Source organism: Astyanax mexicanus, chromosome 24 (genome assembly GCF_023375975.1).
Source record: "Astyanax mexicanus isolate ESR-SI-001 chromosome 24, AstMex3_surface, whole genome shotgun sequence".
Classification (NCBI taxonomy): domain Eukaryota; kingdom Metazoa; phylum Chordata; class Actinopteri; order Characiformes; family Acestrorhamphidae; genus Astyanax; species Astyanax mexicanus.
The window spans coordinates 7,483,869-7,502,228 of NC_064431.1; the positions used below are offsets into that span (position 1 = coordinate 7,483,869).

General features: G+C 36.1%; 1 protein-coding gene across 4 annotated transcripts in view; it reads right to left on the bottom strand.

Moving 5' to 3' along the window:
• The window catches only part of LOC103034269 (BPI fold containing family C, like), a 25,043-nt gene extending 6,885 nt beyond the window's left edge, over nucleotides 1–18,158 (bottom strand). The window contains exons 1-9 of one of the 4 annotated variants that reach the window (XM_022682336.2): nucleotides 18,060–18,158; nucleotides 13,833–14,023; nucleotides 12,031–12,111; nucleotides 9,829–9,949; nucleotides 6,430–6,544; nucleotides 5,208–5,339; nucleotides 3,654–3,809; nucleotides 1,313–1,376; nucleotides 1,160–1,220 (exon numbers count right to left, since the gene is read on the bottom strand). In XM_022682336.2, the coding sequence (XP_022538057.2) occupies nucleotides 1,160–1,220; nucleotides 1,313–1,376; nucleotides 3,654–3,809; nucleotides 5,208–5,339; nucleotides 6,430–6,544; nucleotides 9,829–9,937 (637 nt within the window). In that variant the 5' untranslated portion in view covers nucleotides 9,938–9,949; nucleotides 12,031–12,111; nucleotides 13,833–14,023; nucleotides 18,060–18,158. Of the gene's footprint in view, nucleotides 1–1,159; nucleotides 1,221–1,312; nucleotides 1,377–3,653; nucleotides 3,810–5,207; nucleotides 5,340–6,429; nucleotides 6,545–9,828; nucleotides 9,950–12,030; nucleotides 12,201–13,832; nucleotides 14,024–18,059 lie in introns of all 4 variants that reach the window. The other 3 variants (XM_049471740.1, XM_022682334.2, XM_022682335.2) reach the window with 3 other exon arrangements.
• Between the last annotated feature and the right edge of the window lie 202 nt (nucleotides 18,159–18,360).

Consider the following 18,360-nt stretch of genomic DNA (forward strand, 5'->3'; position numbering starts at 1 on the left):
GAAAAGTGGAGAGACACACAGTTCAAGCTGCTTGAGGTCTAGTGTGAAGTTTCCACCAATCAGTGATGGTTTGGAGAGACATGTCATCTGCTGGTGTTTTATTATCAAGTCCAGGGGTGTCCAAACTACGGCCGAGGGCCATTTGCTGTTGCAAGTTGTCGTAATTAAGGAGTTTTATATTAAGAGACATCATGAAATTAAACATCAGTTTGAAAAATCTTAATTTACACAACACTGTCAAAGATAAAGATAGTAAGTCAAGTAAAATGGTGTGTAAATGAAATAATCAGGAAAAAACTATTAATTAAAGTGGTATATTTCATTAGTTGTTTCATTACTGAGTGTGGCCTGTGACTTCAAATATATTTCTCCTTCTGGCCCCCAACAAAAACATTTGGACACCCCTGATCAAGTCAAAAATACAGTGCAGTTTTGTTTTCCCACAAAATCTTACAGCACTTCATGCTTCCCTCTGCTGACAACTTTTATGGAGATGAGGATTTCATTTTCCAGCAGGACTTGGCACACTGCCCACACTGACAAAAGTACCAATTGTTCTTATATAATATTGTAATTTTCTGAGATACTGATTGTTGGTTTTTCATGGGCTGTAAGCCATAATCATCAATTATAAAAAAATTAATAAACACCTGAAATGGATCACTCTGTGTGTAATACATTTATGTAATACATGAGTTTTACATTTTGAACTGAATAACTGAAATAAAGCAACTTTTCAATGATATTCTAATTATACAGCTAAACAATTATACAGCTTTTATTTTTTTATTATTGCTGAATGGTACACTAACACTGACATGTCAAAAGTCATAGGCTAGCAGTATGTAAACTGACCATGAAAAGTTAACCCAGGGGATGGCTTATGACTAGAATTGTCCGTGTAAACAGGCAAGAAACTCTGGCATAAATCATATCCAGCATTCTTTAGCTTTCATGGTGCATAGCATACATCATTGGACGTGAACATTTCTGTGGCATTTAAGCGTATTAAACCATCTTCAAAGAAATGTCTGTAACCTGTGAATTTGAATAGGACTAAGCATATTACACTTTTTATACTGAACATGTATCTAAAGCATAATGAATTACATACTGTACTACTGAAAACATTCATTCCCTTCTCAACAGTAGTATGTACCATTTAATGTTTTCAGGCGGGGGTTCATTTCATTTATGGCATCAGACACCAGAGGACAGATCTGAAACAACAGGCATTATTTTTCATAAATAGCTGTCATGCATTATTACTTTTTGTTGGCTTGCTATTTTTTTCATCATCCAGGGAGCTCACCTGTTTCTGCAGGGCACTGCGCAGAGCCTTGTCAATGTAGTCACTAAACAGATTATACAGCCAGCTGGTTGGGGAGAAAATAGAATAAAGCGGTATTACTCTGAATATCAATTACTCTGTGCAGCGTAAGGTATTCAGACAGTCAGTGAGCTCAGGACTGCTCTGACAGAACAGCTGTGCAGCTGCTGAAAGTCCTGTCTGTCTGATAAAGAGCTTATTGTTCTTGAACTAGACAGAACAATAAAGCAAGCATGGGAACGTGCAGGACAATGACAGTTCCACTTCTTTGAATATGTTGAGTAAAACCATTTCTTTTACTTTTAGAGAAGTGATATTGAACCCCCCCCCCCCCCCCCGCCAAAAAAAACAAAACAAAAAAAACCTTGCACACACACCAAAGGATAACGAAACATTACTTTTATTTTAATTAATTTGACTTTTTTTTTTATTAAATTTAGAGTATTCAGAGGTGAAATTATTTTTATCGTTTTTCTTTTTGGAAGGCCCTGCCTCTGCTTTCCCTTTTTTTTTTTGGGGGAAAAAAGCCTTTATTTGCCAAAAATTTACAGTTACAATAGCACAAAAAATTGCACAACATCAAAAACATTTCATATCATATTACAATAATTATTAATATTGCCTCCGTCATGATCTGCTTTCTCTCACTCACTGAACAAATCCCGTCCGGGAGGGGGGAAAAACACTGCCCGCCCACACTAAAAACTGCTAAAAAAAACTAAAAGCTGTCTCACAGACTCTTTGCAGAGAACAGGCCAATCAGAACCCTCTCTGTTTTCTCTCTCTCCTTCCCCACACGCGATTAGAGAAAAAAACTCTGTGGCCTGTGAGCGCGTTTGGGGCACTCGTTCTGAATTCCGGGAGATTATATGTGACTCGCGGGCATCAGGGAGCCGCTACCGAAATGTGGGAGACTCCCACAGCTTCAGGGAGACTTGGTTTGTCTGTGAAACTGTTGTAGTAAAAGAATATACTAGTTAAGAGAAAAATGTAATGGATTTTTTATTAACCACACATTCAGAAAACTAGCTATAACACTTTTAATACACATGTAGTCAACAAATAATGCTTTAAACTGAGTTGTGGGCAGTGGTTGCACTGATTGAATTCTGTTTCTCAACATAAAAGTATATTTTTGGGATCCAGACAAAATCGTTGTGTGACAAAACACAACTAAATTTGCCCAATCCAACTCAAAGTCATTATATTCACCTAAACCAGCTGAGGTAACACATTGTATACACAGACTGATCATGCCAAATTATCTCCATTTGTTTATCCAACTAAACTGAAATATATTTACTCAGTTAATATCAGAGATTTCACATAACATACATTTTAACTATGACAATCCTGTATTACTGTATCAGTACTTACTATATCATTTAGCCAATAGCTAATCTCTGTACTTGTAACTTGCTCTTACTGCCTTTAACACTAAGACCAGACAAGCACAACTTACAATAAATTACACAAAACCAGATAGAGGAAGAAAACCTAGGAAATTCAGTGGTCAGTGAAATCTGTTGTGGGCCAGGCAATGCAAGATCATACCTTGGGTGTGGGAGTTTGAACACACATTAATGTCATTTTTGGGGGTTTTAAAAATACTACGTATTCATGTTGTAATGAAATCGTAATTGATATGTCATACCAGCATATATATTATTTTTTATTTATGTAAAATCAACAACCACTCAAAACTATTTGTTTTAGTGTGAGCTTTATTAGTTTGCAACAGTAGATGCTAGGCTAAATTTGCTAATAAACTTGCTAACTGGACTTGGATTATCATCCAAGTTTTTATATATTTTCTTCACACATTTACATGAATTATATAAGCAAGTAAAGTAGCACTGATAAACCGTATTTAAACATTTAAGCTTAAATTGCAGTTTAACAGTATAAGTCCAAGATTAGCATAGCATCTCTGGTTGTAAACTAAAGAGGCAAATGTCAAATAGCAAACATGTCTTGACTGATTGACTGCATTTGGGGTCAGTGATAAATAGAATTAGTTAGATTTTTTAACAGACTATTTCTTCAATAAAACAGTTCAACTACATGCCAATATTAGATCACCAACTTGGCAAAACAACTCTACTTTGTTTGACTATTCATCATATCTATAAGACTTCAGACTACACAGAAATGATATTTTTCTCAGCTTAATCACTTTTTTATATATGTATTTTTTTCTTTCTATCATGGCAAGCTGCACAGCAGGAGTTGCAAACTACAGCTAAAAAAAAACAAAATAAAAAAGGTTCTCATCTAATGCCACTTTGTCACTTAACTTCCTCCTACTAGTAGGTATGATTACCTGGCACCGCCATGAAATTTGACCCTGGCTTGGCCGACAGTGGCTGCACAGTTGACCCCGCTGACCGCCGGCCGGCCTGTGTCGTCACTCTTAACAGCGATGGTGGTGGAGATGGTCAGTCCGCTCACAGCCAGATCAAAGGAGCCGCTGTCCTTTCTGCAGAACAATCCACCAGTTTAGCTAGGCATAATAACACTGTATTTAAAATAAAAATAGCATGTTAGTAGAAATACTAAAGCAGCATATTTGCTAAAGAAAAAGATCTCTGAGAAAAAGTATCTGTGAGAAAAAGTATCTGTGAGAAAGTTGGAGTGCGCGTCTAAACCATGTATCGCATAGTAGCTGCGTTCACAGCAGAGCAGGGGGAGAAGCTGCTCGTTGCTACTCATGCAGAGACTAATAATGGAAACGAAAGTTGAACAATTCTACAGCTACAGCAAATAAACATAATTTAAACAAGTCTAATGAACAAATATACACCTGACAGACAACTACAGTGTAGACCTTTCTCTTACTAAAAATAAAATACATCTGTTTTCAGGTTAAGTCCGTTATTTTTTAAACATTACATTATGTAAAAAACACAATTTAAAATCGTATCAAAGAAAAAAAAAATCAAATATGTCTGTAGTATTAATCATGTTTAATTTCAAATAAAAAAAAAATGGTTGTATATAGAGCAGAATTTAGACTCATAAAATAAGAAAATCAAAGGATAATCAATGACTCCACGAAGGTCTTGTATAGTATTTAATATGTATGTATTTGTACTTATATATAAGTAAATATAAGAATTGTAATTAATGAGATGGCAAATGTAGGAAAATTGCCAATTTTGTATTATGTAGGCCAGAGTTTGTTGTCCTATAAAGTACGAAAATCTAATAATTCTCTTGTATTTAAGGTATATGTTTCAAGTCATATTACTGTAGCATATTGGAGAAACAGAAAGGTCAAACATATTCTGTTTTTGGTACCACTTTAAAATAAGATTTATAAATGGTTTATAATTAGTTTATTAATGGTTACTAATTAGGTTGTAAATGCCTTAAAAATGATTAACAATCAGTTATAACATATACGTAGAAGTGCAACAATATAGATGGCTGTAGGTTCACTATTTGACAAACAACAGGTCATTGTTGCTCTTTATACATATGTGTAATAATTGAATATTAATAATTTTTAATGCATTTACAACCTAATTAGTAACTATTAATAAACTAATTGTAAACCATTTATAAACCCTTTATAAAGGTAGTCTTATTTTAAAGAGGTACCCTGTTTTTCATAAACTAGAATTTGGAGTCCTATAAAACCAGCAAATTAAACTGTTATCAAATGAGCCCATCAAATCTTTGAAGAAGCCTTTCCAAACTATTAAAGATATGAGAATTAATTGAGATTAGGATATGATGTTACTGTAGCATTTTGGAGGTCAATGTGGGGTCAAACTTAGGGCAAATACTAAGCATCAAAAGTATTTTTTAGGGCTTAGGGCGCCCAAATGGCTAGTGCCGGCCTCGACTGTATGGATTGATTGCTTCTGCTTACATTATCCGCAGGTATTTTACCCTCCAGTTGCCGTGCAGGTTGATGAAGGCATTGGCGATGGACAGGCTGACTCCAGTACCAGGTACCAACCCCAGCTTAGACTCAGGCAGCCCCAGATTTAAAATCTGTATCCTGTTGAGAACATGAGGTAACAGTTCTGAACAATTTCTTTTAAAATGTTATAATATAATATGGATAATGGACATAATGCTTTTTACAGTTTGGAAATAATGCTTTTTACAGTATTGCCAAAAGTATTCGCTCATTCATCCAAATCAGTTCAGAAATCGGGTGTTTCAATCACTTTCATGACCATAAGTGTGCCAACCCAAGCAGCTAGTCATGCAGATTGCTTTTACAAACACGAATGAATGGGTCTCTCTCAGGAGCTCAGTGAACTCCAGTGTGGTACTGTCATAGAATGGGACTGGGAACGACCGTGACTCTGTGCTCTGTCAGTGTAAAATAACAGTGCGGGGTCAGTGGATTTCTGCAGAGTCAATACATCACTACACACCTCCAAACTTCATGTAGCTTCAGAGTTCATCACTACACACCCCCAAACTTCATGTAGCTTCAGAGTTCATCACTACACACCTCCAAACTTCATGTAGCTTCAGAGTTCATCATCACTACACACCTCCAAACTTCATGTAGCTTCAGAGTTCATCATCACTACACACCTCCAAACTTCATGTAGCTTCAGAGTTCATCATCACTACACACCTCCAAACTTCATGTAGCTTCAGAGTTCATCACTACACACCCCCAAACTTCATGTAGCTTCAGAGTTCATCACTACACACCTCCAAACTTCATGTAGCTTCAGAGTTCATCATCACTACACACCTCCAAACTTCATGTAGCTTCAGAGTTCATCACTACACACCTCCAAACTTCATGTAGCTTCAGAGTTCATCATCACTACACACCTCCAAACTTCATGTAGCTTCAGAGTTCTTCACTACACACCTCCACACTTCATATAGCTTCAGATTAGATCAAGAACAGTATAGAGTGAAAAGATCTTTGTGGAATATGTTTCCATGGTCGAGCTGCTCCATCCAAGCCGTGCAGGTGAGCGAAAACTTTTGGCAACATTTTGTGTTTCCCTGTACTTGGAAAATGTACAGTATTTACTAAATGAAATCACAGTATATTAGAAGCTCATGGCCATGTGCCAAAGCAGCCGATTGACTTGTAAGTACAGTGCACTTCTTACCCGGTCAGACTGTACGAGACTTTGCCGATAGGAGACACACTCTTTGACCCGCTCAGGTCTGGGATCTTGATGGTTTTGAACTTCTCCTGCAGGGCGGCAATCCCGATTTGGCGACCTGCAGTCCAAAAAATGCCGACCATTGTTGATATAAAAGTGATTCAATATGTTTAGTGTTATACTTGCACTAAGATACCGTAAAATTAGAAACACCCATTCTGTATCTACTTTGGTTGATCATTTTATTAGAAATACCTGCCTTATACTGTTTTTTTCCATGTATTTTTTTATATACAGTACCAGTCAAAGGTTTGGACACACTTTAAATTCAGTGTTTTTTTTTATTATTTTACTAAAGTCATCCAAACTATGAAGAAAAACATCTACAATTAAATTATTAAAGTAGCACCTCTTGCTTAGATGACAGCTTTGCACGTCTTTATGAGCAATTCACTTGGAATTCAGGCTTCAGTTAACAGCTGTGCTGAACATGCCAAGAGTTAATTACTTGAATTCCTTGTCTCTTAATGTGTTTGAGAGCATCAGTTGTAAAGTTGTGAAGAGGTAGAGTTACAGGTATACAGTGAATAGTGAATATTTGAGTAATGTTCTAATTCACATTATGTGGGTTAGGTGTGTCCGAACTTTTGAGTAGTACTGTAAACCACCAGGCCAATAATCAACCTTAGGTGATAGACCAACACAAAGTAGCACATAATTGTGAAGTGAAATGAAAATGATACATGATTAAACTTAAACTTTCAATCAAATAAAAAAATTAAAAGAGTGTTGGCAAAAGTATTCAACCCAATTTACTCTGAACCCTTAAAAAATCCAGTGCAATCAGTTGCCCTCAGAAATCACTTAATTAGTTAAGGCTAAATTAGCTGTGTGTAATTTAGCCTCAGTATAAACACACCTGATCTGTGAAGAACTCAGTGGTTTGTTAGAGAACACTAGTGAACAAACAGCATCATGAAGACAAAAGAACAAACCAGACAGGACAGAGATAAATTGTGGAGAAGTTTAAAGCAGGGTTAGGTTATGAAAACATATATTTTAATCTTTGAGCATCCAAAGGAGCACTGTTCAATTCATAATACAAAAATGAAAAAAGTATTGTACATGCATTCTACCAAGACATGACCATCCAGACAAACTGACAGATTAGGCAAGGAGAGCCCTGGTCAGAGAAGGAAGCAAGAGGCCCATGGTCACGCTGGAGGAGCTGCAGAAATCCACAACTCAGGTGGGAAAATCTGTCCACAAGATAACTATAAGTTGTGCACTTCACAAATCTGGACTTAATGGAAGACTGGCGAGAAGGAAACCGTTGTTGAAAGAAAGACATAAGAAGTGCTGTGTGCAGTTTGACACAAGCCATATAGGGGACACACTTTTCCCAATATGTGGAAGAAGGTGCTGTGGTCAGATAAGAACAAAGTTTAACTTTTTGGCCTGAATGTAAAGAACTATGTGTGGTGGAAAGGGGGTATGAATACTTTATGATAAGCCACTGCATGTACATATAATGGTACCTAATACACAGTGTTCCAAATTATTATGCAAGTGATTCTCAATTTTTTCCAAATGTCCAATAAAAATGAGAGTTAGTGTGTGACCAAGTCATGACCAGTTAGGTATAACTTCCAGTTTATAAAAAAAAATCCCAATGATAACAGTAATACTTTTTATAAAAAAACTGTTCCAAATTATTATGCACAACACAGTTTCAAAGCATATTATTGGTTGTAAAGAACTGCAAAGGGTATTTTTTTAAATGTGCAGAATTATATAAATTGTTATTGTATTAATATCTAAAGTTTTCATATCTTGTCCAAGGCACTGCACTATTTCACACTTTTCAGCAGTGTTGTCCGTGAACGAGTTCAAAAGAAAGTGTTCATTGAACACGCTAATTTTTTCGTGAACGTTGAACTGAACGGTACACATTGTTTTATAAAGAACTTGAACGTGAATTAGTTCACATTATGTGTCATGAACGGCAGACATCCCTGTAAATAAACATTGGCTAGAGAGCGCGGAGCGCGAGGGAGAGAGAGAGAGACTGATGACGAGGGCGAGAGAGAGAGAGAGAGAAAGAGAGAGAGACCAATGACGAGAACGCGGAGCGCGAGGGCGAGAGAGAGAGACCAACGACGAGAGCGTGGAGCGCGAGGGCGAGAGAGAGAGAGAGAGAGAGACCAACGACGAGAGCGTGGAGCGCGAGGGCGCGAGAGAGAGAGAGAGAGAGACCAACGACGAGAGCGCGGAGCACAAGGGCAAGAGAGAGAGAGAGAGAGACTGATGACGAGGGCAAGAGAGAGAGAGAGAGAGACCAACGACGAGAGCGCGGAGCACAAGGGCAAGAGAGAGAGAGAGAGAGAGAGACTGATGACGAGGGCAAGAGAGAGAGAGAGAGAGACCAACGACGAGAGCGCGGAGCACAAGGGCAAGAGAGAGAGAGAGAGAGAGAGACTGATGACGAGGGCAAGAGAGAGAGAGAGAGAGACCAACGACGAGAGCGTGGAGCGCGAGGGCGAGAGAGAGAGACCAACGACGAGAACGCGGAGCGCGAGGGCGAGAGAGAGAGAGAGAGACCAACGACGAGAGCGCGGAGCACAAGGGCAAGAGAGAGAGAGAGAGAGACTGATGACGAGGGCAAGAGAGAGAGAGAGAGAGACCAACGACGAGAGCGTGGAGCGCGAGGGCGAGAGAGAGAGAGAGAGAGACCAACGACGAGAGCGTGGAGCGCGAGGGTGAGAGAGAGAGAGAGAGAGAGAGACCAATGACGGGAGTGAGAGAAAGCGCTGCAATAAAAAAAAAAATGGCTAGTGGAAGTGATGCATGGAGACAGACACCGATTCTCCTTATGAACATTTTCATTACCTGGTATGAAACCCACAATTACAGTGTCATGAGCAAATGTCTACAATGAGCAGTTTCAAAGAACGTATAGTGATTTCTAAAAAAAATATATTTATTTAAATATCTCACGAAAAAAGTCAAATGAACTGAACTTTGAACTAGTTCAGAATTAAAATTGTGAACTTTGAACGTGAACTGTTCACTTTGAGCATGTATGAACTGAAGCTGTGAACTGGCACAACACTGCTTTTCAGCAGCAGAGAGATCCTTTTTCTTTCCCATATTGCTTGAAACCTGTGGCCTGAGTAATAATGTGGAACACTGCATTTTGAGTTTTGCATTTTTTTTAATACCATTATCTTTGGGAGGTTTGTTCAATAAAACTGGATTTTATGGGGCATGACTTCGAAATTATACTGACTGTCATTTGCATTGACCATTTAGGAAAATCTGAGAAAAATATCACTTGCATAATAATTTGGAACACAGTGTAAACTGGCATTCAGACCATGTTTTGTGCTGTATGCTACTTACCATATTCTAAGCCCTTTTGAGTCACTTTCACTTTAACTCCAGCATTAGTTCCAAATGCCTCCGGAGACAGCAAGGCCAGCAGAGTCAGCACGCACCACAGGGTCACCATGTCCACTCTGGCCTGGGAGAAGCACACATGGTCATTAGAGCTGTCCAGCAGCATGGCCAATAATCTGTTTCTCCATAAGCATTCTGCTGTTTTTCTGGAAAGCACACTGACACACTTCTGTGCCTTGCTAATTCAGATGCTTCCAGTCTGGCTTTGATGGTGTTGTGTTTTAGTCAGTATGTCAGTGCATTTGATCATCCTGTTGCCTGTTCTCTCAACCGTTAAACAAACACTGATTTAAAACATTTAAAAACAGGATATTATACATCATAACATCGTATTGCAGAAAACACTTCTACTACTTAATGATAACGTTTTTTGCATGTTTTGCATCTTTTGTCTCATATCGCTATTTGCTGGAAGTTGAATCTTGAGACTTGTAGACAAGCTCTTGGTGAGCCAGTGGCCCTACACAGACTTCTGTGTATTGTCAAGTGGTCAGTACAGTATTTTCCAATCTTACAGCACTTCATGCTTCACTCTGCTGACAACTTTTATGGATATGCAGATTTCATTTTTCAGCAGGACTTGGCACACTGCCCACACTTTTGTGTTTTCACTGGCTGTAAGCCATAATCATCAACAATAAAATAATGAGTTATATTTTGGGGGGCTGGGCAGGAGAGAAAGAGTAAGTTCTTCATGTTCGTATAATGTATGTTTTGTGTGTAAGTTGCATTTGTGTTTATCGGACCTCCTTGAAAATAAATGAGATGTCACATTTAATTTTATGATTGATTGGTGTGTATAATGACAGTAAACTAATTTGAATCTAAAGTTCACTTAAAAGGTTGCCAGCAGTTTGATCCATGATCAAAGATTGGGTAATGTCCTAACTCTGACATTTCATTGTCTTGACCTACTCTCTCTTGCAATAGCTTGCAACTTCCCAGCAAGACAAAGGAACTGATAAACGATTCTTTCACTTCATAAAATTTTATGTCATTGAAAAACGTTAACCATAGAAGAGAAAGAAACCATTAAAAGCTGGAAGTAGGCTTTATACAAACCTCAGAACCACAAGACAAGAGCAAAACCAGACTTGTATGAGGTGAAAAGTGAATACCTCTGTTCTGTTGATTCAGAAAACCCCAACAATGGAAGAACATTGGCTAATAAACTACAGCTTAGGTACAGCTGCAATTCTAAAAGGGAACTCAGTATATGGCTGGATACATTTAATGGAATAATAGCAATAGTGATACTGCTAAACACATAGCATAGGCAATCATTCCTTAAGTATACACCTTTATTACATCACACAGATGTTTAAATTTCAACTAGGCCTGAGAAATAATTCAATATCAATATCAGGGTGCTGTTACTTTGTGGTTTCTGAGACTAGTAACTAGTAACATGAACAGAATCAAAAAGATGCAAATCTGAACTAAACAGATATTGAATTGCCATATTTGTATATCTGTTTCTGATCTGTTTCACATCAAGGCAAAAAAAAACAAAACAGATTTGAATCATTTCAGTCTGGTAATGTAAATATAGCTTATATAAGTACACAAATAAATGAAATACATAAATGAAATTGTGGTTCAAATGAAATATTTTAATATTGTAACACAAAATGTGTATTATGATGGATTAACTTGCAAGTTAAAAAATGCAAGTAAAGTTACCGCAAAATTTGGAATGAACTAAAATTCTAAATATTGGTTAACAATTGTTAAGACAAGGATTCTTGTTCTGTTAACTTACCATTAGAATATTTTTAACACAAGATTTTTTGACACATTGTATTGTGTAAGTAATATTTGCTAGAAAATTGTTTTTATTATTTATTGTTCTTTTTTTAGTTTTAAAAAACATGTGGTGTACTGTTATGCTTATTAATGGAACACTAGTGTCCAATTTTCCCATTATGCTAATCCATTTTGTTTTTACTTTCCTTCCTCCTTTTCTATATTGTTATTAAGTTATTAAGCATTTCACATAAAAAAACAAACAAATATTTGCATAATCCCACAATTCTCATATCGGTGCAACCCTAGATTAATCAATGAGTCTGCTTTTTACTTCTACATGAGTAATAATTTCTATAAACTAACTATACATTTGGTCGAACAGGCTACTCTACCCACCTCTGATCATATGACCGCTAGCTGTACTCCTGCTCCTCTGCTGCTGGGTTAGGTGGTGTCTGAGTCGGGTTTTGGGAAGCTCTGAAAGAGTTGTGTGTTTATCAGCAGCACAGGCTGGATCCACATGACTGAGGGGTTGGCTTCCTGATGGGGCCTAAATTGAATTAAGCCTGGCTCAAATTAAAAAGAAGCCAAAAAACGAAGCGTCAAGCCTGACCTGACAAAGCTGGACATGTGATCTCATCTGATTAGTTTGTGAAAGAGATTCAGGCTATGACTGTGTCTAGATATCTGCTGTTAGATGGGCTTACAAAGTCCAGCAGACTGTTATCTAACCCAAACACAAAGGTGTGAAAAGTATTTACATTCATTACTCAGATAGAAGGGTACGACTTAAAAATAATAATACCTCTATAAAGGGTTTATAAATGGTTTACAATTAGTTTATTAATGGTTACTAATTAGGTTGTAAATGCCTTAAAATCTAGTGCATCCCAAATTTATCAACATTAACATTTTAATATAACATTAAAGTCATCATGTCTTTTAGAAAAATGTGTTTTGGGGAGGGAGGGGTTGTAATGCACTATAGGACCCTGTGGCACAACCTAAGCTTTTTTTCTTCATAGCATTTTCCCCTTACATTACTTTTACTTTTATACTTTAAGTAGTTTAAAAAAAAACAGTACTTTTAAACTTTTACTTGATTACAAAACTTGAGATATTTTAGCTACAAAGGTATTTTAAAACCCTACTATCTATACTTCTATCGGTACCACTTTAAAATAAGACTCCCTTTATAAAGGGTTTATAAATGGTTTATTAATGGTTACTAATTAGGTTGCAAATGCCTTAAAATCATTAATAATCTGTTATGACACATACATAGAAAGGGCAACAATGACCTGTTGTTTGCCAAATAGTAAACCCACAGCCTTCTATACTGTTGCCCTTTCTACGTATGTGTTATAACTGATTATTAATAATTTTTAAGGCATTTACAACCTAATTAGTAACCATTAATAAACTAATTGTAAACCATTTATAAACCCTTTATAAAGGTAGTCTTATTTTAAAGTGGTACAGATAGAAGTATAGATGATAAGGTTTTAAAATACCTTTGTAGAAGGTAAGTAAAAGTTTAAAAGTACTGTTTTTTTTAAAGTACTTAAAGTATAAAAGTAAAAGTAATGTAAGGGGAAAAATGCTATTAAGAAAAAAAGCTTAGGCCACGCCACAGGGTCCTATAGTGCATTACAACCCCTTCCTCCACAAAACACGTTTTTCTAAAAGACATAATGACTATAATGTTATATTAAAATGTTGATGTTAATACATTTGGGATGCACTAGGCTGTTCCCTGTTTCAGCTGCATATAGGCCCGTTAAAAATGCATGTAATAGAATGTAAATATATTTAAGAGGCTTAGTTGGACTGGAGTTTGTCTGGAGTTCTCTTGAGTCGGATCATCGGATCATCTTCATACTAGACTACATACGTCTGCTATGTTCTTGCTGGAGTGTGGGGGGGCGTAAAGTGTGCAGGTGTGATGGATCACAGTATAAACCAATAGGGTGTCAGAAAATGGTATATGTTTATACTTCTCTATAGCCAATCACAACCACATTTACTCTATCTGGATGGAGAGATTTATCTGGATAGGGTTTTTTAAAATAAGAAGGAAAACTCATATGAAATCAAGCTGAAATGTAAATAGGAGTAATGAGGGTATTTTTAAAATGTAAGGAGTAGAAAATACAGATAAAAGTGTGAATTTAAGTAGTAAAAGTATTTTTTTTTACCTTGTTTTGTTGTAATGAAGTGATGTGTGGACTCTCTCGCTCTGTGTTTCTCTATCTGTCAGTGCAGGAGCAGTTTTGGAACTGGTAGCTCAGCCGAGTGAAAGGGGAAGTGAAACGCATGACCTCCAGTTCTCCAGGAAGAGACGGCTCCAAAATTCTCTTACACCACATGCTCCTAACTAGATATGTGCCTAAACAAGTTTGGCAGTGGTCAATGAATAGGTTTCCTTCAAAAGAGAATGTTGCTCTAGTGCACTGTTTACCAAACCTTTTCTGTCACACACCACAAAACTTTGCTAAATGAGGCAAATTTAACTTGTTGAAATACCATAAAAAACATTACTTTCACTTTCTGCAAGCTCTGTCTGGAGACTCCAGAGGAGAGCATACACAAAAATAACTTTTAATGCAGAATTTTTTTTTTTATTGTTTGATTGGAAAGAAAAAAAATATTTAAGTATATTTTTAAAAGTGTACTTAACATGGAAAAGTACATATTTTTTTTAAATTAAAATATGTACTTAAATATATATTATATGTACTTAGAAATATGTACTTAAATGTACTTTGAAATAACTAATGGCAACTTAAATATATTTTACTTGTAATTAAGCTATATTTAAACACAACATAGAAGCATTAAATTGTGCTTTTAAGTGCTTTTTTCGTACACTTCTGCAAAAAGTAGATTTAAATATGTGTTTTTTAATACACATTTTTAATACACTTTAAGTATATTGTAAATGTACTTTTTTGCATATTGATGAACATATTGTGTACACCTTAATGCTACTGGAAAAGGAAATACAAATGCCACAGGATTTAATGCCACTATATACTTTTTTTTCTATCTACACAAAATATAATTTAAAACATATTGTTTAGAAATACATTTTATGGAAATACAGACAAAGTATGTTTAATGTGTATTTTCATAAAGGAAATGCACTTTTAGTGTTCTTTACCTAATTTGAAGATACTTTTAATGCTCTTAAGTGGTCCTTAATGATCATTTTCACAAGAGTATAGTAAAAGCAGGAAGTGAATTACAGGGGGTGGGGGTGAACTAAGACTTGAACCCCACCAAAAATAAAAAAAATCTGCTGACAGACTTTGATTTTTGGGTGGATTATGCCTTTAAAATAGCAGGTAAAGGCCTCAACTGTGTATGGTAGAAACCAAACATGTATAAAGTACTAGAGACCCAGACTTAAAAATACTCTATCAAAATGTGCACTATAAGGCACACTTAAAATCCTTTAATGTTCCTAAATGCCGTCAGTGTACCTTTAAATCCAGTGTGCCTTATATATGAATTCCTCCAGACAGGTTGTAAGGAGCAATAAAGTACAGCATTATATTAACAGGAATTTCAGTGAAGTTTCTGTAGCACTGATGCTAAAGCAGTATTAGCATTAGCTACTAACCGCACTAAGCGCTAAGCGCTAGCTAGTCTGCATGTTTACCTTGTTAAAACAAACTGCTAACTGTAGCTAGTGCTGCTACAAACCACTGCAGCTAACCATGCTAAAATACTGCAAGTCTAAGCTCACTGTAAGTAAACAGATGTTCTTTTTTTCACCAAATAAACAGTTTTCAGGAGAGAAGTCTGTGTAGATTAACATCCAGCACTCATATGACTTTGAAATATTTTTTTTAAAAGAAGATTTACAGTTTTGTCGCCCCAGCTGCAAGACCAGCTTGAATTAGAAGCAAAAACATGGCGACACCCTTGTTTCTTTATAATGTTGCTTAAAATGCTCGTAATCCAGTGTGACTTATGTATGAAAATAGACCAGAAAATAGATGTTCATTGATAGTGCGCCTTATAATACTTAAAAAATTTCAAATGAACAAAGCATTTGTAAATATACACCTTTATTTAACACTAAGTCTATACGCTGTACATCTTCTACAATTGTTAATTAAAATTGTCTAAATTAGATATAATTACCACCAATTGTACAGTACAATTAATGTTAGCTACACATGTTATCTTTTACATTTTTTATTACTTTGTTTATAAAATTGTGCTGCTAAAGACTACAATTATTTTCTCAAACTACTGTACTGGTAAGTGGATGTCATTAATAAGGGAATAGTTTTCCCACCTATTCCCAGGGTTGCCAGGTCCAACAAAAATATCCAGCCCAAAGTCGTTGTAAAACCCGCCCTTTAGAAGCTTCACTAGCCCGAAATATATGTCTGTCAGACGTTTGAAGCAAATGACAAAACATCTATGAGTGTACGACTTAGTATTTTGTTTATAAGGGATTTATTATCAGTATTAATATTTATCTTTCATTAATAATTTTGTAACATTGGTGTTTTATTAGTTATTTTATAACAGTCTATATCCCAGTCAAGAACATTTAATAGAAGCATAATTAGTTAAAAATGATTTTTACTTTAACACCAACTTTTTTTTAAAAGTAGCCCAAAAAACGCATCCCGCCACCCTTGAATTTTCACTCGAGACTGGATTTTCAAACAAGCCCAATTTGCGGGAAAACCGCGAACCTGGCAACTCTGCCTATTCCCAACCGTATCAGTAATTGCTCATATTCAGAATGTAATAGCATGACTCCACCAGCAGATAGCAGTAGATGGATGATGGATATTTTAAACAAGCCACAGCACTCCACAGGCCTGTTCACAAGTCATTAAATGATCTGAAAATCCCTTCCTTTGTGCTCCAGGTGCATCTGCCCATAAACAACAGCAGAATATCAAAGAGTCTTCAGACATTCCCCGCATAGCTTCCTATTCTCCACACCGGCTGAGCATAACAAGTACACACACATTGATTATGTAGCATGAAATCAATGACCATGCTGATAGTCTTGTATTGATTGTCATTCAAGCCTTTTCAAAGAGCAGAATCATTCAGCAGAGCACAATGGAGTCACTGTCACGGTCACTGTCATCTGTCAGTAGTAGAAAGAAGAAGAAATGATGAAAGATAATGCTTCAGATATCCATCCATCCATCCATCCATCCATCCAAAAGAAAGAGGCATTGGAATGAGAAATAGAGAACAATCACTGGACTTTAAATTTAAATTTATAAGAACTTAAATACCATTCAAACCAGTTACTTTACAAGAACTTCACAGGAAGAAAGAACTTTTTTAACTCTCAATGGAATTGTGTCATTTTGAAGCATTCCCATTGGTCCACTCAACGTGTACACAATATGTTAATTATGTAAAATGGAGATTTAATAGTTTTAGAGAATGAATTTACTCAAGCAAGCTTAAATACAGAAAATGAATTAGTAGAACAATAAAGACTTCCATCAGGATCATGGCCAATCTTGACATTTTTTAATATGTTTTTTTGTGGTAGCAAATTTTGTTCAATGGAAATAAAGTGAACTTTAGAAATGGATTTAAAAAACAGCACTTCTACTGGACTACTAAATAACAGAGGTGTTCTAAAACCTTTGACTGGTAGTGTACTTGGATCAAATCACTGGACACAAAAATTGCTATCATCGTTAACATCAGTTTAATTTAACCTAACATAATACACAGCTCTGGAAAAAATGAAGAACCACTTCAGTTTCTGAATCAGTTTCTCTGATTTTGCTATTTATAGGTATATGTTTGAGTAAAATGAACATTTTTGTTTTATTCTATAAACTACGAACAACATTTCCCCCTAATTCCAAATTAAAATATTATAATTTAGAGCATTTATTTGCAGAAAATGAGAAATGACTGAAATGACAAAAAAGACAAAGCTTTTAGACCTCAAATAATGCAAAGAAAACAACAAGTTCATATTCATAAAGTTTTAAGAGTTCAGAAATCAATATTTGGTGCAATAACCCTGGTTTTTAATTACAGTTTTCATGCATCTTGGCATGTTCTCCACCACCGTCTTACACACTGCTTTTTGGATAACTTTATGCTTTATAGAATTCAAGCAGTTCAGTTTGGTTTGATAGTTTGTCATTATCCATCTACCTCTTAATTATATCCCAGAGGTTTTCAATTTCGTAAAATCAAAGAAACTTGTTATTTTTGTGCTCTCTTACTTTTTTCCAGAGATGTGTATTCTATTGTATAATATTATGCATTATAATATTTAGAACTAAATAATTTTATGGTGTTGTAAAGTGTTAATAATACCTCATGTAAATTTCAGGACTAAGCCTAGGTAATGAACTAATGGTCCAGTTTCAGCAGCTATGTTTAAAGATTCCCATGGCATTTGAACTTACCTTGTTCCTAACAAAGCCATCAGCATCGTTCCTTGGTGGTACGTGGACCGGATGAAAGCATAAGTGTGGGCCAGACAGTGTTTAGTAAATTTGCTTGAAGTATGTTAAGTGCTCCAACAAGTAGTAGCAACAGCAGGAGAAGCAAGCACAGGGCTGCAGGGCTAACAGCTGATCAGAAGAGGGTGGATACCACTCTGGAGTCTGTGCAAGGTATTTGCAAATGACCTCAGGGACTCAGGGACTCCATAATGTTCAGTGGGGAAATTGTATATAGAGCCATTCAAGCACTTTAGTACATTTG